The sequence below is a fragment of the Poecilia mexicana genome, unplaced genomic scaffold (assembly GCF_051168715.1).
Source record: "Poecilia mexicana isolate PSO_F unplaced genomic scaffold, ASM5116871v1 scaffold_6, whole genome shotgun sequence".
Lineage (NCBI taxonomy): Eukaryota > Metazoa > Chordata > Actinopteri > Cyprinodontiformes > Poeciliidae > Poecilia > Poecilia mexicana.
In genome coordinates, this window is record NW_028263375.1 from 1055208 (window position 1) to 1081451 (window position 26244).

General features: G+C 40.6%; 1 protein-coding gene across 1 annotated transcript in view; it reads left to right on the top strand.

The window, feature by feature from the left end:
- cdk14 (cyclin dependent kinase 14) overlaps positions 1-26244 on the top strand; it is a 175491-nt gene that overhangs the window by 72618 nt on the left and 76629 nt on the right. Inside the window, exons 6-8 of the mRNA XM_014986276.2 lie at positions 3257-3351; positions 5877-5939; positions 18065-18188. Coding sequence (XP_014841762.1) covers positions 3257-3351; positions 5877-5939; positions 18065-18188 — 282 coding nt within the window. The remainder of the gene's footprint in view (positions 1-3256; positions 3352-5876; positions 5940-18064; positions 18189-26244) is intronic.

Here is a 26244-nt window from a genome sequence, read left to right on the forward strand (position 1 = left end):
TCTCGAGGCATGAAGATTAGCCCTTTTTTAAAGTCTTCCACCTGGATCAGTGGACCAGAATTTCTCGTAAAACCTGAGATTCAATGGCCAACAGTGATCAAAGAAAGACCTGTCCATTTGGAACCTGATCCAGAGGTTAAAGATCAGATCCTGACATGCGTAGCTTTGTTGGAAAAGGTGTGTCCCACTACTAAGCTGCTAATGTACTTTTCCAGTTGGACAAAACTAAAAAGAAGTGTAGCATGGATCCTGAAACTAAAAGAAAAGATGCAAACAAAGAAGTTGCTAACCAGACACTGTGGAAATAAAATGTGTAATGATCAGGACAACAAAATGGATGTTCATCTTACAACTGATGATCTCTTCAAGGCCGAGGAAGCCATAGTGAGCTTTGTGCAAAGAAAACATTTTGGTGATGAAATGGCTGCCCTGAGCTCTGGTGCAGTGAAGAAGTCAAGTCATCTGTACAAGCTTGATCCTGTTGTTACCGATGGTGTGTTGAGAGTGGGTGGCAGACTGAGCAAAGCAGCATTACCAGAAGAAACAAAACATCCTGCAATATTGCCTAAAGAAAGCCATGTTTCAAAGCTCATTCTTCAACATATCCATGAAAAGGTTGGACACAGAGGAAGAAATCACATGCTTTCTACTCTTCGACGACAGTACTGGATCCCTCATGCTAATTCAGCAGCTAGAAAGATAATCAGAGACTGTATGATGTGTCAAAGACAACGACGAAAGCCAGGTGAGCAAAAAATGTCAGATCTTCCTACTGACAGACTCTTAACTGATCTTCCACCATTTACTTATGTTGGTGTTGATTACTTTGGACCAATAGCAGTGAAGAGAGGGAGAACTATTGTTAAAAGATATGGAGTTCTCTTCACATGTCTAACATGTCGTGCAGTTCACCTGGAGGTGGCACATTCTCTTGACACAGATTCCTGCATAAACGCCATCAGGAGATTCATCTGCCGCAGAGGACAAGTAAAGGAAATGAGGTCGGACAACGGAACCAACTTTGTCAGCTCAAATCGTGAGTTAAAGCAAGCCGTGTTGGAGCTAGAACAAAGCAAAATCCAAAAATGCTTAGCACAAGATGGCATAAAGTGGTCTTTCAACCCTCCTTATGGAGCCCATCATGGTGGTGTATGGGAGCGCCTGGTGCAGGAAATAAAAAGAGTGCTGTGCTCCATCACAAACCATCAGGTACTAGATGATGAAGGCTTGCACACAGTTTTTTGTGAAGTGGAGGCTATATTAAATGATCGCCCGATTACACCTTCTTCTGAAGATTCCAATGATTTGGAGGCTCTTACTCCAAATCATTTGCTCCAGTTAAAGGGTAAGCCTGTGCTACCGCCAGGTTTGTTCAAGAAAGAGGACCTGTACATTCGGAGACGTTGGAGGCAAGCCCAGTACATTGTGGACCTGTTCTGGAAACGGTGGGTGAAAGAATATCTTCCTTTGTTGCAAGAGCGACGGAAATGGAACAAGACTCACAGAAACTTTGCCATTGATGATGTGGTGCTTGTTGTCGACGAGGCTGCACCGAGAAATTCTTGGCCTATTGGACGCATCACAGAAACCATGGCAGATGCAAGTGGATTAGTTCGACGTGTTCGAGTCAAGACAAGAACAAATGAGCTGGAGAAGCCTATCAACAAGATATGTCTCCTGCTGGAGGCTGTATAGAGACAACAATAAATGTTTGTCTCCAACTGAGCTAAGTTCTGGAACCTCTGGCTCTACATTTACACTGATGCTCATTTACTGACATGCTGAACATCACATTCTGCTACATACACCTTTTTATACATACACAGACCATGCACATGGACAAGACTAACTTGGAAGTCATGGAACACATTGACTGTTTTGCTTTTTCATTTTTTCTAAAACAAATGGATAAAAAAAAAAAAAAAAAAAAAAAACATTGTGGACTACTGCATAAATTGATGTTTAAGTGAATTTTGTCATTGATACAGAAACATTGAAGAGCTAAAAATCTGCTAATGTTAATATTGATCTTGTATTTGGTAATGGCCTCGTATGCAGATATTATAATTCTTGTACATGAATTAGGGGCCGGGATGTGGTGGCCATTTATGTAATGTTTGAAACTTATAATTTCTACTAATTTAGTCTTTCACTTTGGGAAGTTTAGAATTTATTTAAGTTAAGTTTAGATCCACAATCTGTAGATAATTTGTATATTTGAATTGATTATGTTAATTGGTTAGACCCTCCCATTAATTTAAGTAATTAAAACACACCGGGTCCGGGGTGGATGGATGGTTTTGGCAAATGTTTGGTGTGTGAATGGGAGGTTTTGTAAATGATTTTTTGACCACTTTTACCTTCATTTTTGACTAAGTTGTAGGACATTTTTTGGTAATTATTTTGTCGCTATTTTTACAAGAAATAAATAATATATTTTTTCAAACAAATTAAGTTGGAAGTGCGTTCTAATCAGAAACCACCTGTCAACACCCACGGCCTTTGTTGGAGTATTGTTTTTTGGAAACTAGAAGGCCGCGACAAGTAGGGTAATGTGGATAATTAGGTGGCCATGTTTCTAAAGAATCTTTGTTTTTTGTTGTCAGTTTTCTGTTCTGTGGTTGCTGCCAGTAGAACACTGTATCTATTTTCACCTAAACACAGAACAGCTGCTCCCAAAGAAATGTAATAACTCCTGGCAGTAAGACAAATGTACAAATATGTTCATTGACATTATATTTTACTTAAATAGTAAAAGAAAAACTAAACATTAAAAATAACTGCTAAAGTTCTGTCCCACCCACTGCACTGTAGAACTGGTATGATCCAAGTCACTTTGGCTCCAGATGATCTCTGCCTTCATCAGTTTAATGATGTGCTGGCAGAAGGATTACTGGGGTTTTATGTCAACTTTATGACATTACAAATATTTGAACTGAGGAAAACATTTCCATGTCCAAATCTTGTATGAAGCATAAATCCAGTTGGTAAATGAAGCATCCCTCCAGAGAATCTCCTCACTGCTGATTAGAAACACCTCTTACTTCATAAATGTGTTAAAAAGTGAGTGTGAGAACCTCTGAAGCTGAATCCAGCCTTTGTTTTCTGTGTATGTTGTAATCCTTCCCTAATCCCTGCAGGTACTGAAGCGCTCCAACAGTCCAGCTAATGATCATAGAGCAGCTGGTTATCTGGCTGCATCATCCACTGTAACACATCGTATTCTGTCTCTAATTCTGCTGCTCTCTCCTTGCAGCGTCTCTTCTGAAAGGACTGAAGCATGCCAACATCGTGCTCCTCCATGACATCATCCACACCAAGGAAACCCTGACTCTGGTGTTTGAGTATGTGGTGAGTTTGAACTCTGACCCCAGCTGTGTGATGGGTGGACCACAGAGCTCCAAATGTAGATTAAAAGTCTGACTTCAGGGAAACTATAGTTCTGATGAGTATCTATATTTATTTTTTGCTCTGTCAGACTTTTCAGGTTTTCATATCCATTTTTCTGAAACACGAGCTGTGAATATTTTAACTGGTAAACACTTACTTGGTTCACAGGCCTTTATAAACAAAAGCTCTCATGGATTTTGTTCAGGTTTTACTAAAGTAATAAAGGTGTGTGTTGTTGGGTGGGTGGGGGGCTCTCTTCAGCAGTCACTGGGTGGGGGGTGGGGTCCGCCCTAGGCAGGTCACTGTTCCATTGCAGGGCTGCATTTCTATTCAGATGAATCTTTGATCCTCAGCTTGTGAGGGGAAGAGCAGATCCGGATCCCTCCTCCGTCTTACTCAGCTTTTCAGCAAGGGTGAGGTAAATGGAGTGGTCTGATGCGGTTTATAATCTGGTTCTGTTTGTGAGATATGAGTAGAACTCAGAAAATTCTTTTTATATAGGTTTATATAAGTTATATATAGATTATTGATCCTGTTGGATCTTCTCTTATCTTCTGTTCAAAACAGTAAATCCTTCCCATATGCAGCAGACTGACTGCTAGGGGTGAGTTTATTTATTGTTGGTGGAAAACTTCAAGTTAATGTCAAGTTCGGCTCATAAGGATGTAGAAGAAGACATTATAGATTTTTCTAAAAGCTAATGGAGAGTGACGGCAGGAGGGCATAATGTGAGGACAGAAAACCGATGGGTTAAATCAGTGGCGAGTATTACAGAGAGATGGAGATAATGGAAATAAAAAGGGGAAAGATGAAAACAGAGATGTGGTGCATGGCTTTGTGGGAGATGGACAGGCATGTCTGCATGTGAATTATTTAGCAGGCTCCTTTGGTGTGAGCAGCAGTGGGAGATTGTAAATATCTCTGTGATTTCCGAACCACTGCCTCCTCTATCCATAAATCTGCTCACAAAGCACCAAAACGCTGCCTGCCTGCCAAACATGTCCGGACTCTGTCGGTTCATGTGGTCAACTTTGACAAAATACAAACACTCTTCCTGTTTTGTGGTCCCCTGCAAAGAAAAGAAATGCAGGTTAGGGCTGTTGTAAACAAATATTTTAGTAATCGAGTAATCTATCGATTATTCTTACGATTAATCGAGTAATCGGATAAAAAAAATTATAAAATGAAATATTGGTAAATCTGGCATAATACCGGTCGGTGTTACTATCAGATATCAATCAGTCCAATTTTTCATATTTGAGCATCCCTAACAGTTGCTTTTTTGTAGTTTAGAAACTAACCTGTAACAATAATAGCTCACTTTCTAAGTTAACCAGAAGAAAAGTTATAGAAAAATCTGAAATTATATTGAATTTAATAACAAAGAGGCAGACTCACAAATATGCTTATAAAAAATGTCTACAATCCAGCTTTTAGTTTATGTATTCATCTTCAGTGAGTTTAATAGATTAATTAAACTCACCTTGCCACCTAACCTGTCACGCTTTGGGTTTGAAAATACGGGAAATGCCGCCTGGAGTGGGAGGAGAGGGCGAATGAACGAACATGGGGTGGAGGGGAGGAAATAGACCAGCGGACTGACGAACCGTTAGACCGGGGGACGAACACGGGGGGAAGCAATACGGGATATTTACGACACCTTCACTGGTCACACTCAGAAACTCATCTACCAGCCATGTACGATGCGCTCCGCCACCCGTTTTTTCAGACCGGGATATGAAATTTATTGTGCGGTTCGTCGGTAAAGCTACATTTACACGGTAAGCATCAGCTACTCAGCCGCCCGCCCTGTTCAGTCTATCCGCTCACCTCAGCGCTCTTCCCGCCGTTCGCTTTCAACCAGCAGCCCCGGAGGAGAAATGCTGCCGTACTCCAGGCATTCCCCAGTCATTTTAAGGATGCTTATTGGTTCCCCAAAAACGATAAAAAGTCGGGCATTATCATCAATCAATAAAATCCCCACGGGCCAATCTTGAAGATTGGACTTTATGCCGCTGAGACTTAGCTTTTGTCAACAACTCAGAGGCGGAAGTGAGAGCTCCGCGCAACGCAAATGAAGTCCCGGCCGGAACACGGTGCGCTAACTAATAAAACATAAATTAACGAAGCTTCGAGGCAGGTAAATTTTCCTCGAGGAATTTTAGTAATCGAGGTACTCGAATCATTCGAGGAATCGTTTCAGCCCTAATGCAGGTATTATTACTGTATGAAGTGTCTTTGCTTAGAGATCAACAGGTATCAAATTCTGATCTGAGTTCCTCTATTAAAGACAGAAAAACTACAATTCATTCATTGCTGCTGTTAAAATAACATATAGATCAATCTGTTGATCAATCTGAATTTCCTGCTGCTTTAGTGAACTTTGTATTCAGCTGTAGTACAGGACAAGTCAACTGTAGTAAGCAAAGCATTTTGTAAAATTGATTGAAATAAAAATGATAACTGCTCTTGTCTTCATGTTGCAGCACACAGACCTGTGTCAGTACATGGACAAACACCCAGGCGGTCTCCACCCAGACAACGTGAAGGTAATGCTTCTCTTCTAGAGCCTGGATTTTTTATCCAGTTTGTTTCTCTAAGTCAGTGATCAACCTGGATTTAGTGAACACAACCTCCAACCCCTACCAGGAAGACAGATATTGGTTTTCATTATTTGTATAATTTTACAACTTTATCTTGAGGGTTGGAAACTTTATCATGTGATCAGTTCTTGGAAGCTTCTCTGTTCTGGTAGTTCAGAGGTTCTTGTTTTGTGCTGCTGATCTTGATGATCATCCTGTGACAGAGTTCTGTAGCCACTGTGTTGGGTCTCTGAGAGAGAAGTAAACAGCTCACAGGCTGCTGGTCCCAACAGGCATGCTCACATTGACTTAAGGTTACAGGAATGTCATGTTGAATGGTTTCCCAAACCTTCACAAATTAAGATCTGAAAAGTGTGGTGTGTGTATGCATTCAGCTCTTTCATGTTTAATACTTTGTAGAATCACCTTTTGGGGTTTGTCTCTAGCAGCCGTGAAAATCTTCAGACTGAAATTTTTGTTCGTTTGTCTTTGCGAAACAGCCAAGCTCAGTCAGACTGGATGGATAAGATCTGCAAACACCAAGAAAAACCACAGAACCAACAGATTAAGAATTCATTTTTCTGTCAGTGTACCTGTACTTCTACACCTGGAGAAAAAGAAAAAAAAACAATAATTGTGAAACCATAGCAACAAACAACATATGGGTGTGTAATAATAATTAGAACATCACTGAAAAGTATGCAAACTTCTTGCTAAATAATCTGCAGGATACCTGCCATACATATAGCAGGTAAACTATGGCAGGAGGATGATTCAGCTCGCTCCACTGTTTGAATCCATCAGCAGCAAATACAAAAGCAGAAAGTTACTTTTCTGTCATCTTTAAACAGTGATTAGTTCATTTTCACCTCCTTTAGACAACACAGGGATGGCAGCCTGTGCTGGTGAAACTGCGGGCCTGTCCTGTCTGTCCTGTATGACCGTGCAGCGCTCTGAGTCACTGCCTTGTGTTTGCAGGACTGTAGGACCGAGCTAACATAAATTAACAGGTGGGAAGAAGCAATAATGTGATGAACCAGGCAACTTGGTGGTGGAGGGGGTGTTGGGATGTTCTGTCATGCAGGGAGGTGACAGTTCAGGCTCCATCTGTCATGCAGCAGCTCATACCTTTCAACACCACAGATTTACAGCTCTGTGTGTTTCTCCTGCTGCCAGCAGCCGTGCAAGTCACATGGATGATGTGAGATTACTGCAGGAGAGTCGAGCGAGGTGTTCACACCCATCAACTCTGTTACCTAACAGTGAGACTCCTGCCACGGAGTTTCCAACGTGTTGATAGGGTTCGTGACTTTATGCAGACATGACATGTTGTGAATTGGAACCACATATCATTATGAGGATTGTTACAGTCCAGTGCTTCTCAATTCCAGTCCTCATGCCCCCCTGCTCTGCATGTTTTAGATGTGCAGCACTCTGCAAAGGTTTTATATCCTAAAGTGGTCCTGGTCACTAGGACTTGGTGTGATTTTCTGACCTGTAATATTAATATAGAAAGTAGGCATCTGGTACTCGTGGTGGTAGCCGCCTACAGCTAACTAAAATCTGAAAATACTTATGACCCCCTCTAATAACACATAATTTCCTATTTTGATATAACACTAACGTAACTTTTTAATAGAACACTGAACACTAAAAAATATTCTATACAAACATGGAATGTAACCTATTTAACCTATTCACCCATTTTAACTGAACTCTTTCACTTTATCTTCCCCCTCCAGCCTCAGACTGAGCCTACAGGAGGCAGACTAATGTTTAGTTCAGCCACAGGCCAGCACCAACCTGAGCAGAAGCACCTCGAGGAGTGTTAATGTCACACAGATGTGCTGTTGTTTACTAATCAGCTGCATAAAAGCTATTAGTGTCTCTGCTGCCTGACCAAATTAACATGCGGGGACGTAGTCGTAACCGTCCCTGCTGCTGTAATTAACGGCCATCAGCAGAGTGGTGAGAGCATGCGAGAGTCACTGCAGCTCCACTCAAACTGATCTGATGTCTGCACCTGAACTGGTTGGTCCTGGGTGAAACCCAGTGGAAACGGCACATCGCCATTAACCCTTCCTGCCCCATTGACTGTAGTTTGTTAGCAGGACGGCTGTAATCCAACGCCAGGCAGGATGACCTCACCCTGACCGCTGCTGAAGTGCTCCTTTATATTACATTAGGCCCAGTTAGATGAAGGAGCCTGACTCACTGACATTCTCATATATCAAAGGTAAAGTGATGCCCACAAACCCAGAATCAGGGAGCATTTGTCCCTCATAATTAAGTTTAGTGAAAACTGACAGCTCTTCAGTTGTCAGCATTGTTAGCACACCGGGTACAAATATGGAAGAAATAGTTCATCTTGTATCGTGGGAGCATAATTAGCAACTTTATTCCCAAGAAACACTAGTTTTTAAAATAACCCTGTTGGCATATTTCATCTGCATTACTAATTATTCAAATACATGCACCTCATTTTGTGATCTATAGAAGACAGGAATGTAACGCATAGCAACATTCCTCTTATACATTCTTCAGTGAGGATGGCAAGGAAGTTGAATAGAAATCTCACTGACAGAGACATGCAGCTGACTGGCATGTTGGCTCACCATGTATTCCCACAACAACAGTTAGGTATGTCAGAATGGTAGCTGTTTTTTCAGGAGGTTCTGTAACCAAAATCAGGCTTTAAAAACCTCTTCAGCTATGAAAATACTGCATATATTAAAAGACTTAAAAGAAATTTGACATCACAGCCATATTTGACACCTTGAAATTGACCTCCGTCTCTTTAAGTCTTCTAGCCTTTCCACATTATCATAACGATGCTTCTCTATGCTGTTAATTGATGCCTGTGAGAACTATTATTAGGACTATTGTAGCTTGTATGATAAGCTCAGCAGCTCCACCAGGTGTTTGCTAACAGCTGCTGCTGCTAGTCTGGAGGAGCAGTGCCCCCCCCCCACCTTCTTCAAATCAGTCAAAATTGGTGTCAAATGTTTGTGCTGGTTCGTGCAGAAAAATTTTTTCGTTTGTGCTGCTATCATTTTAAAGACATAAAGAAATGTTTCTAGAGGTCATCAAAGGTCATCCAGCCCCCCCACCTTCATCAAATCAGACAAAATGGGTGTCAATCAACTTGGCTACGTTTGTGCTGGTTTGTGCAGCAAAAATTTTCGTTTGTGCTGCTTTGGCTTTGAAGATATTAATGAAAGCGAATAGGTCAAAAGGTCAACCATCCCCCAACCTTCTTCAAATCAGACAAAATGGCTGTCAATCAACTCGGCTATGTTTGTGCTTGTTAAAGATATTAATAGTAGTTTATAGAGGTCAACCAGCACAAATGTAACACAAATAAATTTTCGTTTGTGCTACGTTTTTGCTGCACAAACCAGCACAAACGTAGCACAAACATTTGACACCAATTTTGTTTGATTTCATAAAAGTGGGGGGGCTGGTTGACCTTTTGACCTTTACACTTTCATTAATATATTCAAAGCCAAAGCAGCACAAACGAAAAATTTTGCTGCACAAACCAGCACAAATGTAGCCGAGTTGATTGACACCCATTTTGTCTGATTTGACGAAGGTGGGGGGGCTGGTTGACCTTTGATGACCTCTGGAAACATTTCTTAATATCTTTAAAATGATAGCAGCACAAACGAAAATTTTTGTTGCACAAACGTAGCACAAACATTTGACTCCAATTTTGTCTGATTTGAAGAAGGTGGGGGGGGGGGCAACTTCACTCAGGTAGGTTTGTCTAGTCCAGGGGACCCCGAAGTGCTTCACATAATAGTCAGTCATTCACCCATTTACACACTGATGGAGGTAAGCTACAGTGTAGCCTCAGCTGCTTTGGGGCAGACTGACAGGATCGAGGCTGCCATGCAATCAGGAGCTGGAGATCCTTCTCTGTGTAACTCTGTGACTGTTAGAGACCACTGAGTTCTGTCCCACTGGCAATACGTCCGCCTCCAGTGATATATATAACCTTGCTAACATTAAAATCTGCTAAGGAAATGTTCTCACTTCAAAGGTTGTATTTTTTATTTTTTTTACCAGGGTAATAGCAGATTAATTTTATCTGCCACAAAAGATGATTTTTTACATTTCTAATAAATGTGGAAGCTGCTTTTTATGAGCAAAAAGTTTTCCACAACCTTAATGAGGGATTGTAAGACATACTGCTTCAATCTCTTGCCTTGTTAGATTCTTTGATTTTGGATATAAAGTTTAGCCAAATGTTCCAGATGAGATAATACAAATATACCAAGTTCCTAATCCAAATTTGACTTCTTCCATTCATTTTTCTGCCTTCTGTACAGTGTTTTCATTCCACTGTTAGGTGTGACGGTTTGATGGTGCTGTTCAGAACATCTCCACAGAACCCAACAAGTGATTTCTTGTGTTTGTACAGTTGAGTTGTTCCAGCAGGAGTAGAATCACACAGCGGATGACTGCGATACGCCCCGGCCCAACATTTAAACATGTGCCAAGAATGACTCTGGGTCTTTGTGGAGCTTTACAGCCGTTTGCTGGCAGCTCCTCAGGTTGAGCAGGTTGACGCTGTCGCTGATTCAGCCCATTAAAGACAACACTTTACTGATGCTTAGTGGAATAGATGGAGGCTCTTTTCTGTGCCTGCTGGCAGATGGTCGAGTCTTTCACTCCATTTAACACTCCTTCATTTGATCTCTCCCTCACTGATTTCATCGTGTTTACTCATTTCAGTGAACCGGTGCTGGGGGGTGGGGAGACTGTAACTGTGAGCATTTGTTTCTGTAATGCTAACGTCTGTGCTGTCACTGTCTGAATTTGCGTATCCCGTTGGCTCTGTTTACAGGAACAGAAAAAAAGTATAATTTTTGGCCTTTTTTCAGATTAAAACAATATTTGTGAGTTGGTGTTACTGCAACTTAAACATTGGCAATTATATTTTAAGCCTGTTTCTGGGATTAAAGTAAATGTTTATATCCATATTCTTATTAATCCCGGCCTAGTTTGATATGCACAGTCTCGGGGATTTTCCTACTTGTCCCATTTTATTTCCCAAATTGCAAAAAAAAAACAAAAAAAAACCCAACAACGAAAAAACAAACTTCCTAAACAATAAAATTGGATTTTCAGAAAACAGAATTTTCGGCTGACCTTGTTGAGGTCAGCTGAATCAGTCTTTTAGGGAGCATTCACACTAGCCATATTTAGTCTCCTTTAATCAAACTCTGGCTCTAAAACGCACTCTAGAAAGTTGGGTTTTGTTTGGGGAAGTGTGAATGTGCAGTCAAATTCTGATGCAGCTGAAAACAGTGACCTCTGGTAGAACTCTGATTGAGTTTGAAACCAAGCTGACTATAGACTATAATGCAGGGCATTTTGGGTAAATACAACCAAGACAAATGCATGTGTCTAGCACCCGCTAATTAGCTTGTGCTCAGCCTATTGTTGAGGAATGTTTGTTTGACACATTTGCCAAAAACAAAAGAAAAATTCTACAGCCGCCAAACTCTCATGCCACTTCATTTTTTTATTTTATTTTTTTTTACATTTTATAAGGAAGGACTTAGGCTTATGTTTTCTTCAGAGGTTTTCATGTTGTTTCCTTCAGTGGTTCTTGGTGCAGCGCCCCCACAGGCCAGGTGAGTGAGCAGGTTCCCCAAAGAATTTGGATTGTTTGACAGTGCAGTGTGAAAGCGAACCAAGTCTCCCGGACTGTCCTGTTTAAAACCTCCATTAGAGTTTATCAGATCCAGCTCAGGATCCAGAAAAACAACAATCAAATATTGCCACTTTCCTAAGACAATGAATTAAGATGTTTTTTTTTGCCAAAACAGGTTTTGACCAAAAAAAGGCACCACCAATTAAATAATTGGGTAACACTTTATTTGAAGGGGGTTGAAAAAGACTGACATGACACTGTCATAAACATGACATAACACCTGTCATGAACATGAATAAGCCTTCATGAATATATTTATGACTGTTGTCATAAAGTGTCATTCGGTAAATTGACACTTTTAATACAAAGTTGACATTATTCAAAATGTCTTTGTTATGACAACTTGACATTAACCAGGAAATCATTACTGATATAAATTTGTTATAAAAGTATTATTGATTGCACTTTAAAAATTAGGTAACTTTATGTTATTAAAGGTAAAGTTTAATCAGTAATGATTTATTGGTTAATGTCAAGTTGTCATAACAAAGACATTTTGAATAATGTCAACTTTGTATTAAAAGTGTCATAATTTACCTAATGACGCTTTATGATAACATTCATAAATATTCATGAAGGCTTATTCATGTTCATGACAGGTGTTATGTCATGTTTATAACAGTGTCATGACAGTCTTATTCGCCCCCTTCAAATAAAGTGTTACCAAAAATTGTCAAATGCATTATTTAAGCAAATAAATCCACAGTGAAAAATTGTAGTAGTAAAATAAACTACATTATGTCAAATGACAATATGCGTTTAGCACCAGATGGAAGTCACAAAGCAGACAGCAGCTCTAGCAAAAAACACACAAACACTAAAATAAACTACATTCTGTCAACAACTCAATAATTACTACAGAGTCTTAAGTAAGCTGTCAATCACATTCACACCTGCTTATAATAATAGTTCAGTCTTACCTCATCGGATGTACTAACAACAGCTGAATAGCATTTTGTGAGGCACATTTTTTTATTGGAACATCTCATGGGTTTAGTTCTTGTTTCACTGTTGGTAACTAAAACTGCAGCCATGGTTATTGCTTAGTACGAGTACTACCTACTTTAAATGCAAACCTGTTTCTATTTCTAGTTTGTATTATTTTAGAGTCAGTATAATCAGTGCAGGCAGATCTTCACTAGATGTTAGTCTGATGTTCTGTTCTGGAGTCTGTAAAGGGGCATTGTAATTTTCTCCAGAGACTCGTTGGAATCACCACCTGGCCGATACCAGAGCAGTGGTGTGGATAACTGATCTGGGAATGTTCTGCAAACCGGAGTACCTTCCTGAAGCCTTAAGGGCTCAGCACACGAGGAATGACAAGAGACAGGCAAAAGTTTCCACTTCACAGAGTCAAATCCAACAACAACAACAGCAACCAAACTTGAAATATTTTCAATTTTGAAATCTCTGTACATGAAGTCTCTGGTTAGAAATGATTAATCTAATGACATACATACTCTGAGTAAGTACCTACTGCTTCCCAGACTTGGACACTTTTTTACCAGGCATCTAGCAGTCTGTTCTGATGATGTCGTCTCCAGATGTGGGAGCTGGATTGCTATGTTTCATCTTCGTGTCTGACATGTTACTTCTGCTGCCAAACTGCCTGACTCCATTTTCCCTTACTTTGTTCTAGAGAAAGTACACAACCAACTATGAACCCCAGTGTACTGCTGTCACTTTGATGCATAGCCTCATTCTTTGCTGCACATTGAGTATCAGACAAAACATACACTCCACTACATTCCATACATGGATAACTCAGAGGCAGCCCACTTTTTCATAATGCTTATCTTGACACGGAGCTCTGATTGCCCTGGGTATGACTGCAATAAGTATTTAATCATTAGAGAAATGGCAGCGTGTTTATCAGTGTGCTGATGATGGATTATTTTCTGTGCAGTGGGGTCATTCTTCAGGTGATGGATTATGTTAATGGATGATTTAACTCCAATCAGACAGCTCATTTCTCCCACAGTAAGGAACTAATAACGCATCATGATTAAACAAACTCACACATGGAACATAAGAAGAAGAAGATCCTTAAGGGATATTGTTTCAATCAATAACAAAGAGCTAGAGTAATGAGCCAAAACATTAAGACTAACTCTGTTGTTTTACCCGGGCACATCTACCACCAAACACAGACTCACTGTAATTTGGCAGGATCTAAGGCTTGGGCTGCTTTGAAAACCCCAACTCTTCAAGACATAATTCTGGGAGCACTCATGATTTAACTGGAACTGGAAATTCAAACTCGTGGCCAGGAATGGAAAACATCATAAAACAACTACTTGTATGGAAATCAGGAAGCAGCAGACCAAATTATCCATTAACCTGAGTTATACGAGTCCAAATGCTGCCTGCAGACTCACCAGACTCAAATGATATATATATATATAAAACTGTGACACGAGAGCAGATCTGCTATTTCCCTGTGTGAATCATTTATATTATGGCTACCCAAAGAAGTGATTCATTATTTCATCTTCATTCTTTATTTTGAAATATTCTTTGTTGTTCTTTTAAACTCGTTCTCCATAGAAAAAGTTTTCTTCTACCTCGGCTATTAATTTGGCATATTGAATGTACCTGTGTGTTTCCATGGTTTATTTATGTCGTCACACTTGTGGTTACTTCCTTCATCCTCCAATCCGTTGCCAGCAACAAGACACGCTCCATAGACACGCTAGCCCAACCTTCAGGCCTCATATTAGGACTTTGTGTGTTATTTGCCTTGAAGCCTGCTTCATGTTGGAGGCAGAGCAGAGTCATGTTACTCCAGTCAAAGCTGCATAAACAGCCTCCTTCATCCTCCATCACTATAATATTAAAATGCAAATATAAGTCAGGTGTTTGCAGTAGAAAAAGAATCACGCTCCTTTATTGCCCGGTTTGAAGAGAAAGGGGAAGAAAAGAGAGTTTTCTTTCCTTTTTATCCGAGCCATGAAAGGGTGAGAGTTTTTCACAAGGGTCTTTGATATACATGAGCAAACACACACACACACACACACACACACACACACACACACACACACACTTCTATGCTAATTTTCCTCACTGTGGCTCGTCTCTGCCCCGCCGAGTGGAGGAATAGTAAGCTGTTGACCCGGTGGCTCCAGATGCCAGACAAGGCCCCCGTCCCTGATTGGACTCCACGGTGCTTCAATCAGCTTAATTGGCCACAACTAGAGTATCAGTGAGAGGAGAGAGACGAGAGTGGATTGCTGGAATTGGAATAAAATGAAGAGCTGCGTGGCGCACGCCTTATTTGTTGACTGACGTGTCTACAGAAGCGGGGTGATGTGCCGCCAGATCTCAGAGGTACAAAAAGAAAAACAAGCTCTGACTCTGGGTTCAGGGCTTTGTTTACCTCTTGAAGCTGTCAGAGTGACAGCAGCAGGTACTTTATGAAGGAAACGTGTTAAAAACAGCATTTTCGTTGGCGCTTCATGTTGGGTTGAAGATCACTGGAAGCGGCTTGAGGAGCGTTGTGAAATGGTTCAGCACTTTAACTAGGATTAAAATTGTAAATTTAAATGTAATTTAATCTTCCTGGTTGGCATGTCAGTGGATGTGAATTGAGACATTTTGATAAGATTTTTCTGGGCATTTTATTGAAGTAAAATAACCAATTTAATTGTATGTGTTTGTGTCAGAACAAACTTTAATTAGCAAATGCAGGAAACAAATCATCTGAAATAGACCAATCTGCCAAAACATTATGACTATAAACAAGAAAAATCCCCATGACGCACTTCCTGGAGCTGAGTGATGCGTCTCATTGGTGCAACAGTTTGCTAAAGGGGCTGTAATATGTAAAATCCACTCTTTTGAGCTTTACATCATGTTATAATGTTATTCCCTCATTAAAAAATACTTGGAGTGCTGCTGCTGTTGAGAAATCCTTTAATCTCCCACTGCAACCATCCATGGACTAGAAAACAAGCTTCTGTTTCATAGTGCACCTCTTCCTGTGACTCAGCTCCTCCAGACTAGTGGCAGCAGCAATTGACATACATCTGGTGCAGTTGCACCAGGTGTCTGCCAATTGCTGCGTTGATGTGTTTCTGGTGAACACATCATAGGAACGCCTTCATGTACTATGATTACGCCCCTTTAATTTTGTCACTTTTGTTGCAAATCAAGCCGAGTCGAGTTATTCAGTTCAATTCTTAAATTTCTTTATTGATCCCAAAGGGAAATTAAATGTCATAACTCATATCATCCACATATCTTCAAAGAGTGTATTGGATAGTGATTCTAGGAATAGGAAGAATTTCGTTGCAACAAATCTGAAAAAGCCTCTGACTGAAGATGCTGCTGCTGTATAATATGCTAACAACTCAGCATCCAGGCAGCAGAGATGATATTCCACAGAGATGATATTCTCTGCTCTGTGGAGAGCAGAGAATATCATATTTGTAGTGTATTAATCATCTCGTAGTGTGGATGACCTGGATGACATGTTACAGTCATCCAGGACAGTAACATGTCCTGTATGATGCAGTCACAAGCTCTGCTAATCCTCCTTATCTGTTTTTGCTGCTCCTCTTTAAATCTCTGTGTTATGGTGGAAGAGATGCTTTTAACTTCCTCCTTCTCTGGTCTTTGGTCCTGCATCATATCAAAAGTAGAGTTGCTTGGCTACAACCAGGCAGGAATTTGGGACAAACAAGCAGTTTGTCAGCACAGCAGTGGAGGAGTGATGACAGGGGCTTGTCTTACAGCCAATCGGCTTGCAGTAATAGAGCTGACTGTATTCCAGAGTGCAAAAATGAGGCTGTCAGTCAGCTCACTTCTGACAGGAACTGGGTCATACCACACCACATTAGTCCCAAACTCAGCTGCAAATCTACAAAACCAGGAAACAAATATTTACAGTTCACTTCCAACTATGGTTGTAGTTTTAAAGCTTGACTAAAGCTTTAAAATCACAAATGCTATTCATCCTCAGATTTGAATTGCAAATCAAATAAAAATTCTCTTCGAAGCACAAAGTTAGAAGCAAGCTCAAAAGGAAGCAGAAGCTTTCAGCACATCACCGCAGTAAATTCATTTGCTACAGTTTTTATTTGCATGCAGCTCAGTTGATTAAAAAAATCCAATATGCAGCAGTGCGACTGATGCAAACAGAGACATGTCCCAATGTAGTGAGGAATGAATAAAATCTCCCTTCTGGTTCAAAGGTCAGATTGTCTTCCAGCAGTGAGCCGTTTCCTCCATGCTGTCAGCAGTCCTCTCATGCTCTCGTCCATCGATTTTCCTCCCTTTGCAGTAACGAATCTCAGAAACCCAACCTGGCAACATTTCAGCAACATCTATCCTGACACAGTTCTGCTTTTCACTCTATTTTTTCCTGAAGGTGTAAAACATACAGAGTAAATATCGAGTAGAGGCCGTGATTATGGAGAAATAAAACATTGCTCTGACCAATCACAGCAGTAAGTAAACTGGAAGAGTTAGTCGATGCGTTTCCATTTTAATTTTTGTCTATATTCTCCTAATGTTGAAAAAAAACACAATTCTGCTATCGTGGTGTTTCCATCAAACAAGACATGAAATTTAAATCACATTTGAAAAAGCTTAAGTCATTAAAAATAATGGCAGTGACTGATATAAACAGTTACATGAGATATATTCAGCCATGACACTAGCGTTCATCATCTGCCAAAGGAGTGTTGGAGTGTCTACGTATGTGGTGTTTTGGGAAAATTGTAGTCGGCCATTTTACAGAAGAGCTTTGGATTCAACACATTGGAATGACAAACAATTTTTAATGGAGTGTGATGCTGTGAGAGCTCTGGTAGAGCCAGCGGTGTTTCCATTGTCCAAAAAACCCCCAAAACAAACCACCATCCTCCTACTGCTTCCTGTCGTCTTCTTCATGGTTTTACCAGAAGTAACATCAGGCTGTTGATCACCTGACTGGTATGATTCTAAAAAAGTGTTTCCATTGCAATTTTGCGAAATGCAACTATTTCAGTATGGTTGAAAAACCACGCTAAACCTCTTTTTTTTTTTTGTGAAAAACCTGAGGTTTTTTTATGTGTGTGTTTTCATTGGGCATATTAATTTTCATAATTTCAATTTGCCGATTCTATGCTCTGTTAAAGGAAACACAGCTAGTGATTGTTGTCCTGCCTCTGTGTCAGTTGCTAATGCTTCTATGCTTCTGATGAATGAATGAATCTCTCCAGATAACACTGTCTAAAGTCCTGAGCCTCCAGAGACGTGGAGGTTCAGGTTTCATTCAAATGGGTCGGAATACGACTGAAAGATGAGAAAACAACAGACTTGTTTGTTGTGTTTTATGAACCGACTTACTTCCCTTTGTTCATTTGTTTTTCTGTTGTTTCTCCAGCTCTTCCTGTTCCAGTTGTTGAGAGGCCTGTCCTACATTCACCAGAGGTACATCCTTCACCGCGACCTGAAACCACAGAACCTGCTCATCAGCGACACTGGAGAGCTAAAACTCGCCGACTTCGGTGAGTGGACTGCAAACTGATCCTCTGACGTTGATGCTGATTTTCTCCCTTCTTCTCTTTGTACAAGAGTTAGCATGTACCATTTGTGCTGATATGCTGTGTTTGATTCTCTCCAAATGTAGCGTTGTGCTTCATGGCCAAACATTTCTACTTTCTTCTTGTTTGTCCATGACATTGTTCCAGAAGTTCCTTCATTCTGATGCAGCTTTGTAACCCCAAACCATGATGCTCTGTTGCTTTAAGAGAGAAGATGCTTCCTTCTTAACCCTCCCAAACAGCCACATTTGATGTTTTTCTTACAAGCACATGCAAAAAATGACTAAAGTTGCTTGATTGAAGTAAATGTATGAATCAATGAGTTATGTGGATAGGTTTTAGAACCTATCCACATAATAGTGTGTGTGGGATATGACTTGGATTCATGTACAGCAAGTCTACTTCCTGGGGGGACAAACTGGTCAGGCTGCCTCATTTAGCATTGTCCATCTGTCTGCCCATCCATCCATCCGTCCATCCAGGCATGTCTTTTGTCCAGCACACCCTTTTTATCTCTCCACCCATTTCCTCCTCCTCTCTGCCCATCCATCTTCTGCACCTTTCCGCCCCTCTATCCCTCTGCTTAGACAGATGGGAGGAGGATTGGGGTGTGCATGTGTGTGTGTGTGCGTGCGTGTGTGTGTGTGTGTGTGTGTGTGTGTGTGTGTGTGCGTGGGTGTGTGTGTGTGTGTGTGTGTGTGTGCGTGGGTGGGTGTGTGTGTGTGTGTGTGTGTGCTTCATCAATAATGCAAACTTGTATTAGTGCAGAAACATTACTGTGAAGGAAATGAGGAAGAGAAAAATAATGGACAAAATACCAAATGAGCAAATATGAAAATCCCACTGTTGTGGGAGCTCAACACACACCCACACATCCACACACATGCACACACGCGCACGCAGTCAGGTCTGGCCGGAGGGGGGCTGGATGAGGAGGGTGAGGTGTGTGTGACTCCAGAGCTTCTGGGGGTCTCTGCTTGGCAGCAGGAATACTAACAGTCCACAGCTGAGGCCTGTGGCTCTGGCTGCGGTCCGCATGAGGGATGGAGGGGGGGCGTCAATGGAGAGGAAGCTGAGGCTGGCGATGGGAGGCGGCAGAGCGCTGCATCCATCAGTGACAGGCAGCAGACACTGAGTAAAGATAGAAGTTGGGTTGTTACTCTGAACATGACCAGCCTGACCCACAATAGTTAGCATCTCATCTCTTCACCCTGCAGGTCACTGACATGAAACCTCCAACTAGGATATTATTACATAGTAGGTCATAATGAAAGACTTTGACTAGAATGGGGTTTAAATCATCAACAAATCATCTGTAGAATCCCATCCCTTTGGATTTCCTTTTCTTCATCGTCTTCTCTTCTGAATCTCAAAGTTCATTCAGCTTCATATATGAGGAGTTTCTCCACAACCTTCCTGAATTCCTTTAATTATAGAAATCAATCTTGTATTTTAGTCTTTTGCTTTTGTTTTTCAGTTTGATCTTAGTGGATCATTCTCAACCTTATGACAGCTTTAGCTGTCATGTTGCTAAAGTGTCTGAGTCGCTGCAGCCTTTCCACATTTATTCTCCAGTATATAAAATAATCTGTACAGCTGGAGCATCATCGCTTCTGTTTATTCTGTCTGCGTCTACTCTTTTTTTTTTTCCTTTTGTTTTTTTTTTTTTGATCGTCTTGCTGGTGAGCATCAGATCATTATCATGCTGGAAAACACAAGCTTTACCAGAACTGATGACCAGGCTGATTCTCCTCCAGTGTTACTGCAGTTGCTTGGTTCAGCTGCAGACAGTAGAACTATGGCTGAAGCTGGTTCTGTGTTAGCTCTGTTCCTGTTGTAACAGAACAAACACAAAACTCCACTTTTATCTCCTCAGTCCACAGAACATTTTCCCACATCATCAAGATATGTTTTGGAGGAGACGGGCCTTTGTGTTCTTTTGGGTCAGCCGTGCTTTCTGCCTCTCTCTTTTTCTTTATTGTTGATCTATGAATGCTGACCTTAACTAAACCAAAACCTTTAGATATTATTCTGGGTTATTTTGTACAAAAGCGTTTAACTATCAGAGCTCGAAAAGAAACTCAGGAACAATATCTCGTTAAAACAGAAATAATGTGATGCAAAAAACCTTACCACAAGAAAGTTTTCTTGTTTTAGCAAGATTTTAAGAACTTGTTATAATGAGACTCGTATTTCATTGAAACCAACATATATTCTCTTTTCAATAAGAAAGGTTGTAACGGTGAAATAGCAGCACATCTACTTCTAGAGGAATCGGGGTGAGGAGAGTCAAAGCAAACTGTTTTATGCATTTTTAACACGTCGTAATCTGTCAGAGGAGAGTATGTTTTATATCTCGTTAAACAAGAAAGCTTCGATAATATATAAAACTTGTCTCATAACAGCAAACTTTTTTATTTTAAGGTGACACACGTGGTAGAGTGTGTGATCCAGGTACAGAGGGCTTAGTGATTGCTTCGAATCCTGCCCTGATTCACTGCATGTGAAACAACAATTTTAACAAGAAATTGAGTTTATTTCCAAGCTCTGGCAGTAGAACAACTTTGTAGCCTCCTGGATTCATCTTCACAACTTTCCTGCGAAGCTTTCCTTTTTTTCCAGGAAAGCTTGTCCCAGGTTTTCTCCAGTTGTGGTGCTCTGCTGTTTTTTTCTAGTAGTCCACTGTGACTCCATCACATTGATCTCTTCCTGGACCAAAACAAGAGCTGTTCTGTTTGGAACCCCAGCACACAGAAGAAGACAGGAAACAATGTGGCAGCGCTTAAATAATAGCATTTATTCAACCCTAGTGCAAGTAAGAACTGAAATGAAGTCAGAGTGGATTTCCTCTGAGCCTGTGTGAACTGAAGGGCGTTATTAGACTGGTAGAGCTCAGAGTTGTGAAAGTGGCTTTGAGGGTCTGCAGCCTGATATTAATCCAGGGAGTTGAGAGGCTGGACATTACCTGCTAAACTTGCTGGTATTATTATTGAATCATCCCATGCTTATCTGCATTGTGCAGGGGGCTCATAAGGCTCAGCCTAACCACAGAGCAACAGTTTCTCATCAGCCAAAGAAGCCAGGGTTCTGTATCCCGCTGCTGGATGTGGGTCGGTCCAGATGCTCCTCTCTGCTCCTCTGTGGATTTACTCTCTTTTTAATGAGCAGAAACAAGCAGCAGCGTTGTAAATGAGGCTTTAAGAAGCCTGTGTTTCATATCAAGGACACAGCTAATTGAGGCCAGCTAAGCCTTCTGATATGTACTGTTTGTGTGGAAGCAGCTGTGTGAACTATTAAAGTTACTTTTATCTCTCAGTTCACACACCTTCCTCACCTACAGGTGATTATTTCAGGCCTGATTTTGTTTCTCCCAAAACTTCCCCCTGAGCTGTGTCAGCTGCTGTAGGGTCTGGGTGAAGTAAGAGGCGGCAGGGGGATTTACTGATTCGTCAGATATTAACTTACTTTAATATCTCACACTGAAATGTGTTTTCTTAATGACCGCGATACATTAGGGACAGTAGTAGTGCTGTAGGTTTTTGTTGGTTATAGTCAGAGAGAACAAAAACATCAGTCTGGACTGAATTAGGAATAATACAGTGGATCATTTCCTGCATTTCTTTAGGTTATTAAGACATACATTCAATTCAGATACTTTGTTGATCCAGAGGGAAATTAAATGTAACTAAAGTTTCTTCAGAGGTTTTGTAAATGCTGACAGCTGAGGGCAGGAAGGGTCTCCTATAGCTGTCTGTGTACCAGCAAATCTGAAAGAGACTCTGACTGAAGAATATTTTACCATTCCTGTAGAAAGGATCCCTTTGCCATTCAGGACATTTCCACAGTAGGACACAGCTACAGGTCCAACAGCAGCACCAACACAAGTCAGAAGGAAACTCCACAGATTCTTGAGTCAGCATTTCATTTCACTATCATTTCACTTAAAACATGAAGAACGTCCTGCTATAAGTGAAACAATCTGCCGCTGGAACTAGCACTGTTTTTTTATCATTATTGAGGAATTAATGACTTAAGACATGATCCTATATCTTGCTGAGAATTACTTGTGAGTTTAGTCTTATTTCAAGTGTACCAGAATTTAATTTATTTTTTCTTGCTGAGTTGTTGAAAAGTCATTCAACATGAGAATTTAAATCATCAGTGTTTGTTTGAAAAAACACTAACAACCTAAATATATTTGCTTCTATAAATATTACATTACCTGAATAGTTCAGTTTAATTTGTGTTTTTTATAAATTAAAGTTGAAAGGTTAAAGCCGTCACTGGACGTTATTTTATCATCAAAATATTCACATCGTTCTGTTCTTAGATTTGCTTCTGTTCTTCAACAGCAAATCTAAACTACATACCAGTCAGGTGTGAGAAGGAAGATCAGGTATACGTATCTGTTTCACACTCAGCTGACATTCATGCTGAAAAATCTCTAAGCTTTACTCTAGTTTCTCCTGTGTAGGAGAGCTGCTGTAGCTAGACAATCACTGATGTGTGTGTGTGTGTGTGTGTTATAGTGGGGAGTTTCTGTGGAGTAATAGCTGCTGGGATAATGATGTGTGAGGTGGGAAGCAATGTGACAATGGAGCTGGAGGAATGTCCCAGGCACCTGATCGGACTGTTTGGATCTCCCCAGTGTGACGTTCGGCCCAGTGCCTCGCTGCACCAGTAGTAGCACCACTGGGCCTGAACACACATGCAGATGGTCTTTTTGAAGTCCATTAGGTTGTGTGGTTTGGTCCAAACTTGGAAATAAACTGAAATGAGCAGCTGAGATGAACGTGGTTGGTAATTACTGAGCTGACTCATTACAGACTACTGTACCCTCATGCAGAACGCGTTACAGTCCGCCTTGTGTTGGCAAATAAGCTTTGACGACGGCAGGTGGTGTATTCCCAATTTATTAACATGTATATGTAGATATGTGCATTATTTTGGATCAGTTACTTGGGCTATTGTATACTCGGTATGTTAAGCCCAGGGATGCTACAAAACCCAGACTCTGGGATTCTAATTTCTAATTGATTTTAAAAGCTGCTTTGTCAGATCAAAAATGCCACAAGCAACTGTTGTTTTTAATCAAACTGCTTCACTGAACAAAGGGATCTGTGTAAAAAGATTAGCACTGGAACAAAAAAGTGTCACCTTTAAATGTTGTTTTTGTTGTAAATCAGAGTAAGAGTATACTGCCCCCATCAGGTCAGAGCAGGAGTGGCCTCAAATTTTCCATCTGAAAATCTACCAGAAATGTTGTTTTTGTGCCCTCCCTGAATTATTGAATAATAATATTTCCACCAATGATTCACTCAGCAACACTGCTGCCTACGATTCTTTTAACTATGAAATTCTGAAGTTGAAAACCTTCTTAAGTCACATTAGGCTTTCTGCCTGGTTGACTACCATAGTTAGTTACTTAGACTCTTTTAATTGTTTTGATGACCTTCACACTATTTCCACTGGCTTATTGGTTACTTTAATAGCTCTTGTATGTTAAGTCAAGTTCAAGTTTATTTGTGAAGCACATTTTCAGCAACAAAGCAGTTCAATGTATTTTATATCATGAAACAAGTAATAAACATTACATTTTGTCAAATGCCGTCATCACAATCATCAAGCAAATACATATAAAAATATTGATCAATATTCCACAAAAATCAATTTAAATTGAATAAAGTGATTGTAAAGTTGATCTTCTCAATTTTACTCTTTTTTTTTGTCAATTCAGCTCAGTTCAGTTTATTTACATAATTCCAGTTCGCAACACCTCATCTCAAGGCACTTTATTAAAAATCAGTTCAGTCCAATCATGCATACATTCCATCCAGTTCACCACTTCAAGAGCTCAAACCCAACAGACCAAAAGAGCTCAGTCCAAAACATTACCATGTTGGACTTATTGATTTTCTTCTTGTTCAATACTTTGGTGAAACCCTGTTTTACATGTGTTCTATAATTTAAAAAGTAATAAATAAATGTAACTATTTTAAGGTTTTAGTGTGTTCTACTTCTCTTCAGTGGCTGACAGCAGTCATATTTCAGTGTTTTTAGATTAGATTTGTTAAATCAAATAATAAACTTGCAGAAGTTACAGAATCAGAGAGCAAAGGAAGCCTGTAAAACTGTGCATACATGTGCATCAGCAAACATCAAAAAGTGGAAGTGAAGGGCCAAAATGATCCTGCTACGACTGGACACTCAGACGAGGTCAAACACAAAATGGTCAGTCTGTTAATAAGAGGTATTTTATAAATCCTCAACAATATTATTTGTTGGAAATACATGAAATTGGGCATATTTTCAGGAATCTTCTTTCTCAGGACTTCTTCACAACCTAACCGTATCCAAATGATGAAACAAAGAGGTACGCAGCCCTTTTTATTTCTCCACACCATCCTCCTTCACTCTGTCCACCTTGTCGTCCTCCCTCCCGCCCTCACCACTGTATTTTTGTTGAACCCGTAAAAGTGTAAGATAGTGATGTATAATTAACATGTGACCTTCCTTTGGACTGCTACCTGCACAGGAAGGAGGTTAGCTGGAGAAGCGCTCCAAGTGAAGGTGGTTGAAGGTCTGAGTGTGTTTGAATCCAAAGGTCAACCTTTGAAGTAGTGTCCTCTTTGTGATGGGACACAGGGGGCTTAGAGGGGGAAGGTTGAATCCATTTGTCTTTTCTGTTGCCATTATATCTGCTGTAACATACCCACGTAGATGTGCCCAAGGTGAACCAGATGTTCTTACGCTACAGAGTGGTAACGCATGTTGGCAGTTTTGTGTGCGCTCAGGGAGTTAGGCTTTTGAGCAAATGAGATATTTTCCAGTGTGTGCTGAACACAGTGAGCTAAGACATTTGGCTGCATTTAAAGTGTCTGTGGGTGGAAAACAAACTTGCCATTGGTCAGTGATGGCAGAGAACCAGCTCCATCACTAATTTTATGTGCAGTCTTGCTGATTGCAGATGCTTGTTGTGTCATTAGCTGTATTTGGTTCACCACAAGCACTTTAGTCACTTTTTTTTCCTTCAAATCTTTGCTGTAGCCAAGAGCCTGACTCCTTGTCTCTATTGACTCCACATATTAGCTAAAACATACTCATATGATGGAAATTAGCTTTTCAGCCTGAAGTTCAGCTATTCCATCCATCTATCCATTCACTACCTTCAGCTTGTTAGCTTAAGTCTTAGAATACAGGGTTGATGAGCTTGGTCTTCAACTTGTCACTAATTGCTAATCCTATCTAGCTACTACCCAGCTGGCTTTGCTATCAGTTGGGGAACTGCTGGATTATTGCCTGATGTGTGTCTGTTAGCTCAGGAACCAGATAGAAATGGAATAGTTTCCATCATCCCAACATCCCTAAGCAGAATAAAGTGAGTGTGGAAAATAGCTGATTAAAAGATGTGATATATAATCAAAGTCGTGGAGGAAATTATCTCTCAGAAATAAAACAGAGAAATATTAGATAATTAAAAACTAAGCTTTGCTGCCAGCCGATGGATGAGAGTCATTACACAGATAAAGAGACCAACGCATTATTCAATCTGAAGCCCTCAGAGCAGCACCAGTGTGTGTGCCACCTACTGGGCCCCAGCAGCATATGGTTCAGCTGGAAGTGTTGACAGGCGTGCTGGGAACAGTGGGAAGCTGGACGGCTTGGTATTCCTTCATCCTGACTTTCCACACACGCTTTGTTTCTCCAGCAAACAACAGCTGCATAAGCTACAAAAGCATGCCAACCTCCAACCATTATAACCTCCTTCATGAAGTTGTCACACACACACACACACGCACACACACACACGCACACACACACACACACACACACACGGTGGAGATGATAGCCTCTCACCATGAGTGGTCTGATGCCCTCCATTCTGTGTTAGATCAGTGTGTGGAAATTACAGTGGTGGGTAATGACTGTCGGCTGAAACTCCCATCTCCTGTGGGTGTTCTGACACAAGGAAATGTTAAATACCTTCCCCTCCTATCATTTATTCTCCCACTCTGCCCTT